This window comes from Callospermophilus lateralis, chromosome 3 (assembly GCF_048772815.1).
Source record: "Callospermophilus lateralis isolate mCalLat2 chromosome 3, mCalLat2.hap1, whole genome shotgun sequence".
NCBI classification, from domain to species: domain Eukaryota; kingdom Metazoa; phylum Chordata; class Mammalia; order Rodentia; family Sciuridae; genus Callospermophilus; species Callospermophilus lateralis.
In genome coordinates this window covers 115,964,006-115,983,278 of record NC_135307.1, presented here as the reverse complement: position 1 = coordinate 115,983,278, position 19,273 = coordinate 115,964,006, and the positions used below count along the sequence as shown (strand labels likewise).

Here is a 19,273-nt window from a genome sequence, read left to right as displayed (position 1 = left end):
TTCATCCCCCACCTCTTCCTTCCATCTCTCCTTTTTTTTCTTTTCTCTTTATTTTTATCCCTTCTTCAAATTCAATTTAGTGTACTCTTACTAACGTGTAACCCTTTCAGCTTATTTTATATTCTTTCTCACCATGTTCTTCTTGAGTTAAGAGACCTGTAGAACTTACTGGCAATGTATTTACAGAATATGTTGATATGTGATTTACTTTTAAGCTACCACTATTAACTTGAGGTACTCTCTCCTTTCAAAGAGGGACTGGAGGCTGAAATTAACATGATGAACCTATATATTGAATCCTAGATATATTGCCAGCACAGGACTTCTTACAAAGTAATAACTACTCATTAAATAAAGGATTCCCACATTAAAGAAGAAAAGGAATTCATGTTAGTAGATGTACAAATCTAGGACCTCTGAAAATGAGAAAACAGGCAAAATTTATAACTCAACCCAAAATCCACAGACACTGAAAGGGCTGAAATTCCCAAAGTTATAAGGTTATCAATAAAACAATTAATCAGCTAAAAGAATATCTAAAGAATGAATTAAGAGCAAATACAGAAAGTGAAAGACCATTTCAATAAAGAGAGAGATTCGGGGGTGGGGAGAAGCAATCAGAACTCCTGATAATGAAAGATACAGTAAATCAAATAAAAATTCAGTTGGAAGTATCCAATAGATAAGACTATGTAGAAAACAGAAATTCAGGCCTCAAAGACAGAATATATGAATTTCAACACTCAGTAAGTGGCAAAGAACAATAAATACAAAAATCATGACTAGAATATACAAGAACTCTGAGACAATATTAAGAGGTCAAACTTAAGAGTCATTGGGATTAGGGCTGGGGTTGTAGCTCAGTAATAGAGCCCTTGCCTTGCACACTGGGTTCAATCCTCAGCACCACATAATTTTTTTTTTTTTAAAAGAGTCATTGGGATTAAACAGGGCATGGAGATACATGTTAATGGAATTAAGAACCTTTTCAGTAAAATAATAGCAGAAATTTTCCAAATCTTAGGAATGAGACAGACATCTACATACAGGATGCATATAAAACTCCAAATAGATAAGACTAAAGAAGAAGCTCTCCAAGACACATCAAAATCAAAATGCCTAATGTGCAGAATAAAGACAGAATATTAGAAATCTCAAGAGAAAAATATCAGGTCACATTTAGAGGCAAACCTATTGAATAACTTCTCAGCTTAGACTCTAAAACCCAAGAGGGCTTAGAATAAGATAATCCAAGCTCTGAAAGAAAGAATTGCCAACCTAGGTTGCTATATTCAAATCAAAGGAGAAATAAAAACTTCCTAAGATAAGGATAAATGAATTCATGATCACTAAGCCAGCACTATAGAAAATACTGAAAGACACTGGATTAAACAAAGAAGAATGAAGGGAAGGGAGGGAGAGTAGGAATAGTAAACACAATAGAATGAATCAGACATAAATTTTCTATGTTCATATATGAATATATGACCAGTGAAACTCCACATCATGTACAACCTCAAAATGGGAAGTTATATTACATGTATGTACAATATGTCAAAAAATACTGTCATATATATCTGAAAATAAAAATTAAAAAAAATTATAAAGAAATACTACTCACAAAACTTGTTTTTAAAAACAAGTCCCAGAGCTTCTGAATGAATGAAGCTCACTAGAATATTTTAAGTAATTAAAACCAAAATAAATAAACTAACCAATACCAGACATCAGGAAATACCAGACATCAATAAATCAATAAACAATACATGGACAAATGATTTAAACAGACATTTCTCAAAAGAAGAAATACAAACAGCCAACAAATATATGAAAAAATGTTCAACATTCATAACAATCAGGGAAATGCAAACCAATACACTGAGATTTCATCTCATTCCAGTTAGAATAGCAGTCTTCAAGAATATAAATAATAATAATTGCTAGTGAGAATGTGGCGGGGAAAAGTATACTTATACACTATGAGTGGGACTGAGAATTCATACAGACACTCTTTAGAAAACAGTATGGAGATTCCTCAAAAGAATGGAACCGCCAGATGACCCCGCTATAACACACCTTGGAATTTATCCAAAAGAACTAAAATCAGCATATTACAGTAATATATGCATATCACAACATTTATAGCAGTGCAATTCACAATGGTCAAATTATGGAATCAGCTTAAATGCCCATCAACAGATGAATGGATAAAGAAAATGTGATATATACACACAATGGAATTTTATTCAGCTATAAAGAAGAATAAAAGTATGTCATCTGCTGGTTTAAACTGGATGGAAATAGAGAACATAATGCTAAATTTTAAAAGCGAGATTCAGAAAGCCAAGGGTTGAATGTTTTTTCTCATATGTGGAAGCCAGAGAGAGCGAAAAATTTTTTTTAAAGGAATAAAAGAAGGGATCTCAAAAAAGAAGGGAGAGTAGAAGAAGGGAATGAAGAGGGAAGGAAGGGAAGAGGAAGTACTGTAGAACAAAATCTATCTAATTATGCTTTGTCCATGTACAATATCCACAATTAATCCTGCCTTTATATGTAACTATTGCGTACTTACTGAAATAATAATGATAATAATAATAAAAGGAAGATCAGTAAAATGGAGCAAGTGGATGGGGAAAGGGGAAGGAGTAGGGTAGGGGAGAGAAAGGGGAATTAGAGTGATAAAATTATGTTATTATGTGCAAATAAAAATATGGCATAATGATCCCACTATTATGTATAATTATAATGTACCAATAAAAAATGTTGAAAAAAAAATGGAGGCACAAATATAGTCCCAAGTATGTAGATTGCATGTGATTAATGTAACACTTTAAGTCAGAGGGAAAAAAATGGATAACCTTAATAAGCAATTCTAAAAACTAAGTAACCACTTGGAAAAAAAATGTTAGATTCATACCTTTTTCCTTACATTAGTATAAACTGTATGCATTGCAAAGATTGAATGTTTAAAAACAAACAGATCCAGCTGCAGAAGCTGAGACAGGAGGATTGCAAGTTCAAAGCCAGCCTCAGGAAAAGCTAGGTGCTAAGCAACTCAGTGAGACCCTGTCTCTAAATAAAAATACAAAAAAGGGCTGGGGAAGTGGCTCAGTGGTTGAGTGTCCCTGAGAGTTCAATTCCCAGTACAAAAAAAAAAAAAAAATCCATAAAAGTAGTAGAAGAAAACATGAGTTTTTAATTAAAAAAAATGTGGAGACCTAAATATGACACAAACTGAGAAACCACAAAAGAAAATAACAAATATGTTAAAGCTGTGATACTGTGAAATATGTATCAGGTCTTCATTTCACTTTGCTGATATAGAACTCCTAAACTCCTGGGAATTCCCTGGGTGATAAAAACCTTCTTTTTAATTTTTTTTTTTTTTTGTAATTTGTTCTAATTAGCTATACATGGTAGCAGAATGCATTTTGATTCATTGTACATGAGTGGAGCACAACTTTTCATTTCTCTGGTTGTACACGATGTAGAGTTGCACCACATATGCAGCCATGCATGTACCTAGGGGTAATGATGTTCATCTCATTCCACCATCTTTCCTACCTACAATGAGGCAACTCTTGGCCTCTTGGGCAGCCTCAGGATAGAAGCTGGTTGCCAAGTGAACCAACCATGTGATTAGAGGGAAATTTCCAGCCCCACCCACTAACCTGCAAATGGAAGAGGAGTGGAAAGTTGAGTTAATCACCAATGATCACTGATATAATTAATCATGCCTATGTAATGACGTCTCCATAAAAACCCCGAAGACAGGGTCCCAGAAGTATGAATAGCTAAATATGTGAAGGTTCCTGGAGGGTGGTATGTACAAAGAGAGCTTAGAAGTTTCACCACTCTATACACTTACCTTGCCCTATTGAATCTCTTTCACCTGTCCATTAATATGTACCCTTGAAATTTTCTCAAATAAATGTAAATTAGTGTTTTCTGAATTCTATGAGCCACTTCAAAAAATTTTAACTGAACTCAGGAAGGCGGGTGATGGGAATCCAGATTTATACCTGGTTGGTTATTCACATCTGAAGTAGGGGATAGTCTTGTGGGACTGAGCCTTCAACCTGTGAGATCTAACCCTATCTGCCTGGAGATAGTACAGTGTCAGAACTGAACTAAATTACAGAATACCCAGCTGATATCCATTGCAGAATTGCTTCCTTGATGTGTGTGAAAACAATCTCTATACATCTAGGGTCACAAAAGTGTTCTGTGTTGAATAGAGGGGTAGAGAATAGGAAATACGTGATTTGGGCTTGTTGATTTTTTTCCCTTAGATCCAAGAAGACTACACAGAAAAATTAAAAATCTGGGCTGGGATTGTGGCTCAGCGGTAGAGCACTCGCCTAGCACGGGCGGGACCCAGGTTCGATTCTCAGCACCACATAAAAATAAAGGCATTGTGTTGTGTCCATCTACACCTAAAAAAAATATATTTTTTTAAAAAAGATTCTCTCTCCCCCCCTTTCTCTCCTCAAAAAAAGAAAAAATCATATATAACTAAAAATCATCATAAAATAACAAATAACAGAGGGGCAGCAGATTGAGATATAATTCCTATAAAAGTTCTTAAAAAGTTAATAAAAGATTTAATAAAAATGAGCAAAACATATGGACAGTGCACAAAAAGGAAACACACAGAACTTCTAAATATATTTAAAAAAATAAGTTGAACCTCACTTGCAAAAAATGTACAAGTCCAAATTTTAAGATACTTTTTATTCACTTGGTTGATAAATGTGGGAGAAATAGACATTGTCATGTATCTCAGTGATGACATAAATTGACATAATATTTTAAAGGATAATTTAACTATAGTTATGAAAATCTAAGTTGCATATACTCTTTGATTCAGCAATTTTACCTCCAGAAATCCATTTAACAGATACACTCATACATTTACATAAAGACATGAAGATACTCCCTGAATTATGTTTGAAGTAGCAAAAGACTGGGAACCACCCAACAGTAAGTTATTTTAAACACAACCCATTAAGACTGCTGCTGCTTTAACCTGGATTTCTCACTTATGTCAGGGGATCATAGAGTGGCTGAAGACATTTTTATAATCATGGAAAGTCAAGAGGAAACTGAGTTACACACATTGTTAGTGGGTTTAGTAGGATGTATTTATGTGATCTGACAAGACTTTTGTGTATACTTAAGCTGTCTAGTACCAGATGGGCTCTAGGAATGCTTCTTTAGCCTATTATACTATCATGACCCAACACTGAAACAAAAAGGATATGTGATCATATTCTAAACACTGGAGGAAAAGACCACATGAACTTTCTATTCTCACAAAAAATAACTGTACAATCAAAATTAAATATAGCCAAAACAAATACTGCATAATTATCTAAAGGCATTTTTAAATGTGCCTTTTTTTCTGGATTTTGTAAAGTTTGTAGTTTTTAAAAAACTAATTTGTTGTGTTTTTTTTTTTTCTCATTCTAAATAACTACTCATTTTGGTACCTCTTTTGGTATTCATTTTCTTATACAGGTTCTTCAAAATAGTTTTGCTCCAGATCCCACAAAAGTTGATCTGCCCCTGATGGCAATAATCTCCAAGATTGCTTGTAATATTTTTCATACTAGTTTTGCACACTTGTTTGCTGGAATACACACAGAATACCTCTGACAGGATATAAACGAAGTTAATGGTAATGATTATTTCCATGGAGGGGGTTTGGGCCACAGCAGCAATATTTCAATATATATCCTTTTTTAAAACTCTTCTGCAATTACCTCTTAAAATATTTAAGTAAAAATTTTTTAAAAAGGGGGGAGACATACCTACATTTGACTAGGAAAAAGTTCTACCATAATTCTTTTGCAATTAATCTATAAATTCAATAAAATTCTATTTAATACCTCAAAATAAATTTTAACAAAAATTGACAAACTGAAACTACAAGTCATCTGGAAGAAAAAAAAAAGTGAAAAAAAAGTTTTAAAAGAGGAATGAAAGAATCCTCAAAACAAAATATCAGTAATTGAAACAGTACAGCACTTATGTAGGAACAAAGTTGTTAATAAAGTTTTTAATACAGCATTTAGACATCAGAACCAAAGAAATCTGGATATCTATAAAGATGATATTTCAAATAACTAGAGACAAAAGTGGTATCAGGAGAAGAGGCAATCGATTTGAGAAAAAATAAACTTTGATTTCTACCTATTACCACATACAAAAATAAAATCCAAATGGTTCAAAGACCAAAACGTAAAAATACACTAGAAAAGTCTTAGAAAAAAAAGGGAGACAATTTTATTAACATGGCATAGAATAGGAGGGGCTGGGGATGCAGTCTAAGATCCAATTCCAGAAGGAAGAAACTGATATTTGACTATACTGAAATAAACATTTTCTGCATGGTAAAACATGTCTTAAAATTAAAAGACTAAAAGGATGTCATGATAGCTTTAGTTTGGGTTGTCAAAATTTGGAAATAACCCAAAATCCATCTATAGGTGAATGGATGAACAACTGTAATATATTCATACCACAGAATACTTCTGAGAAAGAAAGGGGAGAAATAATATTGATATATACAACAATACAGCTGAATCTCAAACTCAATATGTTGAATAAAGAGAAGCCAGACCAAAAAAAGGGGAGTGGGGGGGGGGTCATACTGTGTGATTTCATGCATATAAACTACTAGACTATGCAAACTTACCTATAATGACAGAAAGCAGATTGGTAGTTACTCGAAGACAGTGGGTGTGAAAGGTGGGGATTATAAGAGGCTTTACAAAAGTTTTAGGAGTGATAAATGCTAATTATCTTGATTATAGTGATAGTTTTTTTTGGATACTTACATATAAAATATCAAGCTGTACACTTTAAATATATGCAGTATATTTTATGTCCATTGTATTTCAATAAAGCTGTTTAAAAAGTGAAATATTTGATTGCATGCAATTCATATGTCAAAGAACTGATATTCAGAATACATAAAAATTACACAAGTCAATCAAAAGCAACTCTAAAACTGTTGAATAAGACTAAACAAAGAAAAAAAATCAATAAAAATATGAAAAAGATGTGTTTGTTAAAAAGCAAAATAAGGTATATATATTTTTCCATTCCATTTGTACAGACTATAAAGCTTGTTGTCACCATTACAGGGAGGGTGTTGGGAAACTATTTCACTACTGGTGGATAAAAAAAGTGATAACATCTTTCTGAAGTAAAATCTAGCAAGATGTATCAATACTTAAAACATAATACTTTAGCAACAGGTGTACAAATGTATATGTACAGGATGTACAAAACAGTGTTACTTATAGTAGTGAAACACAGAAACCACTAAATATTAATTAGGGATCTAGACAAACAAATCAATGAACACTATATAGCAGTGAGTACCAAAATGTGGTCCATTTTTATAAATAAAATTTTACTGGAATGTAGCCACATTAATTAGTCTGAGTATAGTCTAAGCTGTTTTTCTGTTACGATGACATAGCTGAACAGTTGCAACAGTGACAGCAAGACCTGTAATGCTAAAATACACACCCTTTGGTCCTTTTTTTGTGGGGAATAGGGGGTACTGGGGATTGAACTCAGGGGCACTCAGCCACTGAGCCACATCCCCAGCCCTATTTTGTATTTTATTTAGAGACAGGGTCTCACTGAGCTGCTTAGTGCCTCACTGTTGCTGAGGCTGGCTTTGAACTCATGATCCTCCCGTCTCTCAAGCTTCTCAAGCTGCATCCTTTGGTTTGATAACATGTAGTGAGACCCTTGCAAAGTCTAAGAGTTACTTGAGCTACCACAACCACCATGGGGCCCTGCGGAGAGCCAGAGCTCTTAATGTGGAGCCCCCCTGTGCCTATGAGGCTGGTGATGAAGTTGGGGGCCCTGGTGGTGCTGCTTCTTGGTGCTCACCCTCCTCTGCAGTCTGTACCCATCTGTATGCTGCACCAGCCCAGGCCTAACCATAAAAACTCAGCTTCAAGCCAAAAAGCCCCAAGTCTAGTAAGCTGCTTTGCAGAAGGTGTCTTTTTGGCCATCTGTCTACTGAACCTGCTGCTTGACTACCATTCAAATATCCATTCACTGGATTGGACAGTGGGGTGTGGGGGAGTGGAGGGAAAGAAGAAGGAATGGGAAAGATAATAGAATGAATTGAATATAACTTCCCTAGAAAATGCATGAAAAATATCTTTGATATTATTATATTTCTTTCTTTATTTATTTGGTGCTAGGGATTGAATCCAGGAACTCACTAAGCCACATCCCCAGCCCTTTTTATTTTTTATTTTGAGACAGGGTCTCACTAAGTTGCTCAGGGTCTTACTAAGATGCTGAAGCTAGCTTTGAACTTGCGATTCCCATCTTAGCCTCCCAAGCCACTAGGGATTGCAGGGGTATGCCACAACACCCAGCTGATATTATTTTTAAGAGAGGCAATGAAACCCTGTATTTGTAATTACTGACAAGAAAAAATCAAAACAAGGAATGGGAGTATATGGGGATTCTATTTTCATACTGCCCAACTTTCATCAGAGAAATTCTATGTTTATCTGTTTTAAATGTCTGGCTTCCAAGTATGATTTTGTTTGAGTTCCCTGTCTTCCCCTCTTGCACTCCCTCTAAAAAAGTTTGAAACCCACTGATACAATCTCAACCTAAGGAATTTGTCTGGACAAAAAGACCAACACATAAAATCTTGGTTATTGTTACGATGGGGATTGGGGAAAAGACAAAATAGATATAGATTTCATTTAGCTTTTTTTCTCCCCACTAATTCTTGGAATTTACATTATTATTTGATGCATTCAGCTTTCAGATAAATTGAGGTAACTGCTTGTATTCAGATAAAATATTCCTGTTAGGACCAGATGGAGTTGATCCCATAACTATATGTAAACTCAGCTTACTTGAAAGTGTCATCACTAAACACTTGACAGTACAGGGTGGAAGTGGGTAACTGGGGAAGAAATCTAAAATCAGTAAGATGCCTTTTCCAGATATTCTTTTCGCTAGAAGAAAATCTTGCCATTGCTCATTTTGGAGCTTCTGAATGTAATTTTTAGTAAGAAAGAAGATATTTTTAAATTATAGAACTGTTCTACTTTTCTTGCTGTTCCTAATTCTACCATCCCTTTATTAAGGAAAGAGGAAGAAACTAAAGAGAATTGAAAGTTTAAGAGATTCAGTATATTTAGTATGAGAAATTTACCAACAATATGACTAAAGTTACTAAAATTCCTTCTGGCATGGCTCTCTTAATCAAAGCTGGTGAATTTGAAAACACCCTTCAAAGTAAAAGAAATATAGTTCAATAAAACTAAGATAGTAAATACTATATGGGAGTCATTCTCTTATAAAGATGGAATATACAACAGATTCAAGAAAGATGGTTAATAGTAATGCATAAGAGACCCAGAGTGGGATAATGAAGGAAAGCTTGTAATTCTGGGGTCAACACAGATAACCTAAGAAGTAGAATAATTCCAAGGATGACAGTCAAAATGTTCTCAGTTATTTCTAGGCTTGAAGGGGCATAATTTCACCCTCCTACTGACATAGTCTTTTTATTTATTTGGGAGCTCTGCATTGTGTTTATAAGCAGCTAGCTGTTACCTCTGAAATTAAATCACCCTGAAAGGAATTGGTAACCATGGACTCATCCAACTTAAGATTATAGTGGCTCAAGCGGTAGCACGCTCGCCTGGCATGCGTGCGGCCCGGGTTCGATCCTCAGCACCACATACAAACAAAGATATTGTGTCTGCCGAAAACTAAAAAATAAATATTAAAATTCTCTCTCTCTCTCTCTCTCAAAAGAAAAAAAAAAGACTATAGACTTAAGACTTCTCTCTGTGCTTGGAGCTTAGAAGAAAACATGACCCCATGAAGGTAAGTAAACCTAGTACTGTGAAAATTTTAGGGAGAAGGCCTCATGAGGAAAATAAAATAGACTTCTTTCTAATTGAATTGAGGTAATTTTGAGAAGAAAGTCAAAGGACATGATCCAATTTACACCATAACCTTATGAAACGAATCCTACTTCTTATATGTTGCTTTGGGATCTTTTTTTCCTCATTTAATATGCCCAAAGTTGCCATTTAATAGTCTTCTAAGACATGATTTTTGTTGGATGAATAGTATTTTAAAATGTTTTAATTAGTGCATTATAGTTACAAACAGTAATGGGTTCATTTTGACACATTCATACATGCATGGCATATAATTTGCTCCATTTCAATCTGCTATACTTCCACTTTCCCTCCCCCTATTCCTCATCCTCTACTGGTCCTCTGCTGGGAGCCATCAGCCAAGTAGGTATGACAATTTCCTTGCCAGCTACTCCCATGCTGTCTAGTGGAAGGACTCCTGAAAGGTGACCTTGCTCAAGGACCAGGGCGGATCCCTGTTTAGGGTGTTCCCGGTTTAGCATAATAGGAGATTAGGGTGTTCCCCGTTTAGAATAGGGCATATCCTGCTGCCTGAGTTCCTCTTGAGTTCTTAGGGTCAGACAGTATATTTTGGGAGACAGAAGCCCAGTGTGGATTTGGGCAGAGAACGTGGATTTCCCCAGAACGTGTTTGTAGACGGCCGGTGTGAGTTCGGGAATAAAGAATTGCTGTTTGAATCTATAAGCTGTGTGGTGGCTCGTGATTTGTGCCCAGCCAGAGACTGCGGCAGTCCTCCTTCTATTCATTTACTGTTTTTTTTTTAAACTGGTGCTTTATAAATATACATAAAGGTGGGAATGCATAATATTCTGACATACAGATAGACCATAATTTATTTAACCAATTGCCTATTGTTGGCTATTTAGGTGATCTATCATTTTTCTCCACTAAATATATACCATTGTAATGAATACTTTCATACATAAATCTTTGCACAGATACCTCATTATTCCATTAAAACAAATAATTAGAAATGGAATTACTTGCCAAAGGATGTGCAGGTTTTAAGGCTTTTGATAAGATCATCAAATTGTCCTTCAAAATGGCTAATCAATTTGAACAAAACACCAGCAGTATATGAGAATCCCCATTTTACTGTAATTTTGCCAAGAGTGGTTTATTATTTTTAAACTGCCCCAATATAGACAGCAGGCTGTTCCCTGCCCTGAGTTACTCCATTTGGAGTACAAGTACTAAGGCAGAATGAACAGGTATCTTGGCTGTGCAAGTAGATAATCACCAGATGCTGGGCACAAAAATTTTATGAACAACAACTACTAGCTGCAGAGCACAGTTATAAGGCATAGACTGATAACTTATTCATGTTAATAAAAAAATTACCACCTGTGAACTTATCAAATTATGTCAGGGGCACACAGACACATGGATTTATTCAGAACATAACAGAGAAAGCTAGCACAGGAACTTATCAGAAGCACCAGATGAAAGAATGATGCAATTCCCTCACCTGAAACACACAAAAGGGCACCTAAAACTATGACACAGCATCACTAACCTGTCCCGTTATTCTGGACCACTCTGTGATGGGTGTAAGTACCAGGAGATATAATTCATCAGGCAGGAAGAACTTCTAACTGTTCCTGGACTTCAGCTTCTTCCCTAGGCTGTCAGGCTTGACAGCTGTATGAACTGTTTTATTAACCCCTTATCTAAGAACCTGTAGTAACTCTTTGTATCAACTCTTTGCCTTTGTTCTTTCTGCTGCCTCTTTAAATCCTGTGGCCTTCTTAACCCTTTCTTCACCCATTCTGTAACCTAATAGGGAAGTATCATGTGTGATTTGAGTGTTATACATATTAGTAAGTAAGATTAGAATGAAATAAAGAACTTGCAATTTCCATGATCACAATTGCCAAGGGAAATCAAGAATACTCTGAAATAAAGCCAATGCTACTGATGTAGCTTGTGAATTTATTGATATTCAATCTCAGGAATTCTCAGTGAAGTAAATCCAATGAAACTGATGTAGTTTTTGAATTTTTTTTCCTTTAATTTTTATTGTTGGTTGTTCAAAACATTACATAGTTCTTGACATATCATATTTCACACTTTGATTCAAGTGGGTTATGAACTCCCATTTTTACCCCTATACAGATTGCAGCATCACATCAGTAACACATCCACTGTTTTACATTTTGCTATACTAGTGTCTGTTGTATTCTGCTGCCTTTCCTGTACTTTGTGAATTTACTGATATTCAAAGAATTCTCCCAGAAACTTGGGAGGCTAAGCAGGAGGATCACAAGTTCAAGGCCAGCGTTGGCAATTTAGCAAGACCCTGACTCAAAATTTAAAATAAATAAAAGGGCTGGGGATGTAGCTCAGTGGTAGAGTAAGTTCAATCTCCAGCACCACAATAAATTCATTCATTCATTCTTTTACTCTGATATTATGGAAAGGCACAGGCATATCAAGACCATGTAAATGTAAATGGTGTAGCTCACTCATGACAACCAGTGAGCAAAAAGAAAAAAAATATATTTTTTAATTGGTATTTCTCGTACTGTTAATGAAGGTGACTCTTTTCAGGTCGTTTGGACATTTTTATATCATTTTCATGAATTATTTAATCTTTTTTCCTTTTTCAAATGAGGAATTCATCAAATTCTAATTAATTTATAAGTACCATGTAATATATATTTGATGAAGACTTAGAAAAGTCCAAAGGCTTCAAACAAATAAATCTTAAGGCGATATAAATGCTGATATCCTTGATTTGATCAGTACACATTGCATACGTGTACTGAAAGCCTTCACTGACCCCCATAATAATGTACAATATTATATGTTAACTAAAAACATTAAAAAGAAGCAGTAATTATTGGACAGTTTGTCAAAGAATCTATAATTTAATTCTAACTTTTATTATTCTCACAATTACTATCTTCCTCACAGCTAACACTCAGTATACTGACTGATGATAATCATCTACCCTGTGCTGGCCAATTCATTAACTGTAAGTCATAAGTGGCTATTAAGATTTGAAATGCAGACACGAATTGGGTGTCAACCTACCTTATATACAAACAGAGATATGAAAAATTGTGGTATATAGGTGTAATGAGAATTGAATGCAAAAAAAGTATATGTATACAGACATGAATTGGCGTAAACATACTTTATATACAAAGATATGAAAAACTGTGCTCTATATGTAATAAGAATTGTAATGCATTCCACTGTTGTGTATTTTAAAAAATAAAATCAATTAAATTTTTTAAAAAAGACTTCAAATGTGACTAGTCCAAATTTGGCTATACTCTGTAAAATACACATTGTGTTTCCAAGATTTAGTATAAAATAGAAATAAAAATCTTAATAATTTTATATTGATTGCAAACCAAAATAATATTTTAGATATAATGGATGAAATAGAATATATTGTTAGAATTTTAGAAAAAGAGAATGAGTCTAGTGTTTCTAGCTCAGGTAAATACATAGGCAAAGACACCACTGAAAGACAGAAAATCAGAAGAGAAAGATTCTGAAGGAAGAGTGTTAAATTCAATTTTGGATATGTGAAGTTTGAGATACCTATCGTCAATAGGAATGTCTGAAGCTTAGCAAAGAATGTAGTCTGGGAACCTATGGGTTATTTTTACATGAGTCATACACGAAATCATGAGCTAATAGTGTGAAGACTTAGAATGAAGACAGACCTTTGTAGAACACCAATATTTCAATGAGCAAGCAGAATAAAAGATTCCCATGAAGAAAAAATTAACTGGACAGAGAAATAAAAGGAAAAACATCAAACAATGTTATCCAGTCAAACCAGTGGAGCATCTCATAGAGGTGGAATTAAAGATGAAGGGATTCAATGCACAGAGACTTGAATCACGATAGCAAATAAAGGTAAGAGGGTTTTAAGCAGCAGAGATGGAGGAAAGTTCATTTTTAATGGTTTCAGGTTTAGTTTTATTTTTGCAGTATTGGGGATTGAACTCAGGGTCTCCTGGCATTGTGACACAAGTGCTCTACCACTGAAATACACCTCCCAGGCCTTGGCTTCATTATTTTTTGGAAAAATAAAAAATCATGTTGCCTTTTGAAAGGCCTTAAAAAGTCAAAAATTAGAATAAAATTGATCCAGCACTGTTTATGAACATTTATGACATGAAAATGAGGATTACGACCTCAATTATATAAGTAAGGGTAATGTTCCATCTGCCTCTGGGAAAACCTTTCAGAAGATTGTTTTTAAATCCCAATTTCTTCTTTTTTTTTTCTTAAAAATCTCAGTTACTTATACACTGAAAGTCAATGAAAAACAAGGTGCAAAGAAAACATAAATAATAAAATAACCATAAACAAATCACTCTAGCTTCCATATTTAGCAATTTCAATACAAAGTTTTACTCATTCATTCAACAATTATTTGTTACTAGTGTATGATAAAAATAAGATTAAGACCAGCCCCTATTGATAAAAACCCCAGTCTAGTAGAAGGAACATGCATATTAACTAATAAGTAAAAGGTACTACTGGTAAAGAGTCATTTTAAGATACTAATTATGGCTGAGGATAAAGAAGTTTTTGTTTTGGTTAACAAAATCTTGGGTGGGGGGCGGTTAGGTAAACTGACCTTGAAGGTCTATTAGGAAAATGTAGTTGAGGGTGAGAGAACACTGTTGTCAAACAGTATAGTACACTGGAAAACCTACATGCAGTTTAGTGATGATAACTGCTATTCATCCCAGATTTATACGGAAAGTGCCAGGAATTTGCTTAATCCTTATAAGAACCCATTTAACTGATTAAAAAAAAAAAAAAACTAAACTAAACTACAACACAGGTTAAGTTAAATAATCTGGCCAAGTTCATATAGCTCAGTATCCAGAGTTTAAATTGGCCTCCAGGCACACTGGGTAGATACTGCTCTTAACCACTACTCTGTGGTGACTCCCTAGTAAACAACTTTTTCAACATTGACTATGGAGGTTCTGAATGTATATATGTTATAAGGAATTTGCTTTTTATCCTGAAGCCAAAAGCATGGAGAGTTCGATGAAAAGCAGGTGGATGTTATGACTGATTATCATAAAGAAGACTGGGAGAAAAAAAGGGAAACCAATGTCTTAATGTGGCTAGAAATGAGTAGAGTAGAAAAAAGACGATGGAGTTTAAAATGTTATAGATTAGTTAGAAGTAATGAAAATGTCAAGAAGGCAGCCAATTTAGAATTTATCAATTTTTTCCATAAAAACATGAACGGAAATTTTTCTTTTTGGATGGAGGATGGGAGATGTAGATCACAGACTAATCAACTATATTAATAGAAAAGGAAAAATTCCTGCTTTAAAAAAAAAGACGAAACAATTCATCACCCATTTTAACTGTTATCAACAATCTGAGATGACAGGAAATACACAACAGGCTAATTCACGTCACAGCATGTGCAGAAATTCCAGGAGTTAATGATAAGATAATACATTTGAAATATTTAACAGATGAAGAATGAACTTATAACCTTTTCTGCATTAACACTCACTATGGCATTTCCTGGAACTATAACTTCTTAAAAAAATAACAGAAGTCAGACAAGTATTACTATATTTATATATCTCCAATTATTTCTCATAAACAACTTTCCCTATTGGGGGTAGTGGGGGGGAGGACCTTTCAGTTATGGGATGGGCTCAAAACAAAATTTTCCAAATATATTTTTAACATAATGAATTCTCTCTTTGAAAAAAAATGGAGAGAAGGCCTTACATGGCATATATGAAGAGCAGAGCTTGAGCTGTACAGATTTCACTTCAGAAAGTACAGTATAGAAAGAAAACATTAGTACACCAGAAGTCTGGCTGTACATTCAGTCATAACTGTCCTTCTCCAAGAGTAATCACTGTCCTGACTTCTAAGAATATACATAAGTTTTTGAACTTTATAAAACAAACTTATATAGTATGTATTCTTGTGTCTGGCTTCTTTCTTTCAAGGGTGTTTGTGAGATTTACTCTTGTCAAATGTAGTAGCTGTCTGTCAACCTTCATTGCAAATAATATGCCACTGTATGACTGGAATATTGTTTGCTCATTTGATGTTTGAATTTTGATGGGACATTTAAATTAGTCCCGGTTTTGATTTACTGTGAATACAGCTGATTAAGGACTTTATTTAGTGTTTTTAATGTATATACTGATAAATATAGAAATACCCCGTTTCATGAGATATTTTTGTATGCAACTTTAACAGATTCTACAAAACAGTAATTTAAAGTGATTATATCAGTGTATACTACTTTCAGCAATTCATTAGAGATCTCTATGTTTCTCATCCTAACTAACATCTAATATTATTGGTCTTTTTAGTGGAGAATAACGATATTGCATGGTTTTTAATTTGCATTTCTCTGAAGACTGATGATAAAACCACTTTTTAAAATATTTAGTAGCTACCTAGAGATGTTCTGTGAGGTAACTACCCCAGTCTTTTGTCCACTTTTTATTAGTCTTTGTTTACCTTACTAGCCTGCAGAAGTTCAAGACTATATCTGGGGTTACAAATCTTTCTGTTAAGGACCAGAGAGTAAATACTTAAAGGCTTAGTAAGCCAAAGGGTCTCTATTCAATTCTCTGTGTTACAGCATGAAAGTGTCCTTATATAATACATAAATGATTATAGTGTGTTTCAATAAAACTTAATATTTATGAACAATAAAATCTGAGTCTCATAAAATTTTCATGTATCACAATATGTTCATGTATCACAATGTTATTCTTCTGATATTTTTCAACAATTTAAAAATGTTTAAGAACTACTTTTAGCTTATATTCTATACAAAAAAAAAGCAGTCAGAAAGATACGATCCATTAAACTGTAAGTTGCCAACCACTGATGCAGATAAAGACCTTTGCCAAATTGTGTAAGTCTTGCTGGAGGTTAATCAATGTTGCTATTCTTTACATAGACTCAACTTTGGCTCTGCTGACATTGTTTTAATTCTTTTTAAATTTCATTAACTTTTGCTATTCTCATTATCTTTTATTCTATTTTCCCACATATTTGAATCTCCTAGTGACTACTGGGAGTAGGATTGTATGTACTCTACATCCATGTCTGAAACCCACAAAATGTACCAAGATAAACAAACTTTCATGTAAAATAGAACTAAGGGGTGGCTAACAACTCCAAAATACAAATTGCAGTGTATTCTATCAAATGCAATATAATCTGGGACAAGTTGATAAAAGATAACACAAGATAGCCTCCTGTATCTTTATATATTCAAGCAGTGCTGGATTTCTCTAAAATTAATGAAGAAGATCCTAAGAATTTCTGAAATGATGCTCAGACAAATCATAGGAGAGAGAGCAAATATTCTTTTAAGGGTAATTTCCACATAGTGGAATGGCAGGAGAGATGAAAATAAGAAACTATAAGTATATGTCATTATTTTCCCTGACTGCTAAATCAAAGACCATATAAGGGGGAAGATAAGTATATAAGAGAAAGAAAAGAACTACTAACTATTCTTGCAGCAATGATCAGCATTAGCTGAACAGACCAAAATAAACATCAAATCATCAAACCAAATTACACAGAAAAGTACTTTGCATTCTGTTTTAGTGAGCTTTTTTGTCATTGTGACCAAAACATCAAACAAGAGCAATTTAGAGGAGAAAAAGTTTATTTGGGGCTCATCGTTTCAGAGGTCTCAGGCCAAAGACAACTGCTCTGGGCCCAAGATGAGGCAGCACATTATGGGGGAAGGGCCCCAAGGAGGAAAGCAGACTAGAGAGAGGTCAAGGGAAGAGACAAGGGACTGCAGGGAAGATGCACCTTCTAACATACACCCCCAGTGACCAATCTCCTCCAATCATGCTCTACCTGTCTATAGTTACCACCCAGTCAATCCATTTAAATTAGTATGGACTGATATGTCATAGCTTTCATAATTCAATCACTTTACCTCTGAATATTCCTGCATTAATAGGAGCTTTGGGGGACACCTCATGTCCAAACTATAACACGCTCTTTTCTATATAATCTATTTACCCAAAGGAAGGGAGTGGGAATGCTGAAGAGAGACATGTTCTGGATCAGAGAACAGATACCTTGTGAAAAAGCATACTGAGACAAGAAAAGCAAACAAAACCTTCCAGATGCTCCAGATCACACTGTCCTTCCTTATACTATTACCATTACAATAAAAAAAATCAATAATTAGCATTGAGCTCTTATATTCTAGTCACTATTTTGGGAATTTTTCAAGGAGTAGTTCTTAATCGTCAATGAGGTAGGTATTCTTATTATCTCCACTTTACAGATGTGGGAAATGAAGTTCAGATAGATTAGGCAAATCTCCTATATTAATATAGTTATTAGGAAATATAAGACCCAGAATTTGATCCCAAGGATACAGATCTAAAAGTTGGGATTAATTGAAATTAGTATGGACTGACAGTTAGACATAATACCTTTATTTATTTATTTTTATGTGGTGCTAAGGATCAAACCCAGGGTCTCACACGTGCTAGGTGAGCGCTCTTCAGCTGAGCCACAACCCCAACCCTAAAAGTTGGAATTTTAACTGTGATGCTGTATTGCTTCTTCCACAATTATTTTAATGTTAAAACAATTAGCAGACACAGGATATTTTTTATTTATGCAGTAAATATTTACATACCTTGTATTGTAAGCTCTGCTTGAGCTTCAATTGTTTCATTTCCATTGTCAGCTATACAAAAATAAGTCCCAGCATCATCCTCAGTGATATCACTGATTTCCAGACTACCACCTGCCAGCAAGACCAATCTTTCAGAGCTGCATAAAAAAACAAGGATACATTTTAGTATGAGGGAAATAATACCTAAGAAACTCTGCATATAAAATAGGAAAAACATTTAGGAGAAAACAGTATTATTATGAATATGGTCACAAATTGAAACTACCATAAAATTATTAGAATTTAATTCCAATTTGTCTTGCTCACAATTTTATATGCAGAAAACATCATAAATACAAATCAAATGTTACTTTGAATTATTTCTGACACTTCTAGGTATCAAAGGAATATCACTTTTATTCCACTTCACCATCCTGCCTCCCAACTCCAGCCAGTATTTTAGAAATTATTTAATTCTGAAGTTTGGAATCAATCTGAGATTGACCACCAGTTATGCCATGCTAGTAGATAAGAAGAATAAAGAAAAGAAAAGAAGAATAAAGAGTACATAATGTCAGATCAGAAATAGTAAATCCTGGAATGACAGTACCCACTGAAAATTTCCTATAGTGGCTTGGATAGAAAAGGAGAGGGAAGGTGGGAAGAAAAAGAGAGCAGGTCTGATATTGTG

At 34.4% G+C, this 19,273-nt stretch overlaps 1 protein-coding gene across 7 annotated transcripts in view; it reads right to left on the bottom strand.

The window, feature by feature from the left end:
* Neo1 (neogenin 1) overlaps positions 1 to 19,273 on the bottom strand; it is a 233,109-nt gene that overhangs the window by 109,503 nt on the left and 104,333 nt on the right. For all 7 annotated transcript variants that reach the window (XM_076851062.2, XM_076851066.2, XM_076851063.2 and 4 more), the window contains exon 5: positions 18,604 to 18,740. In XM_076851062.2, the coding sequence (XP_076707177.1) occupies positions 18,604 to 18,740 (137 nt within the window). The remainder of the gene's footprint in view (positions 1 to 18,603; positions 18,741 to 19,273) is intronic.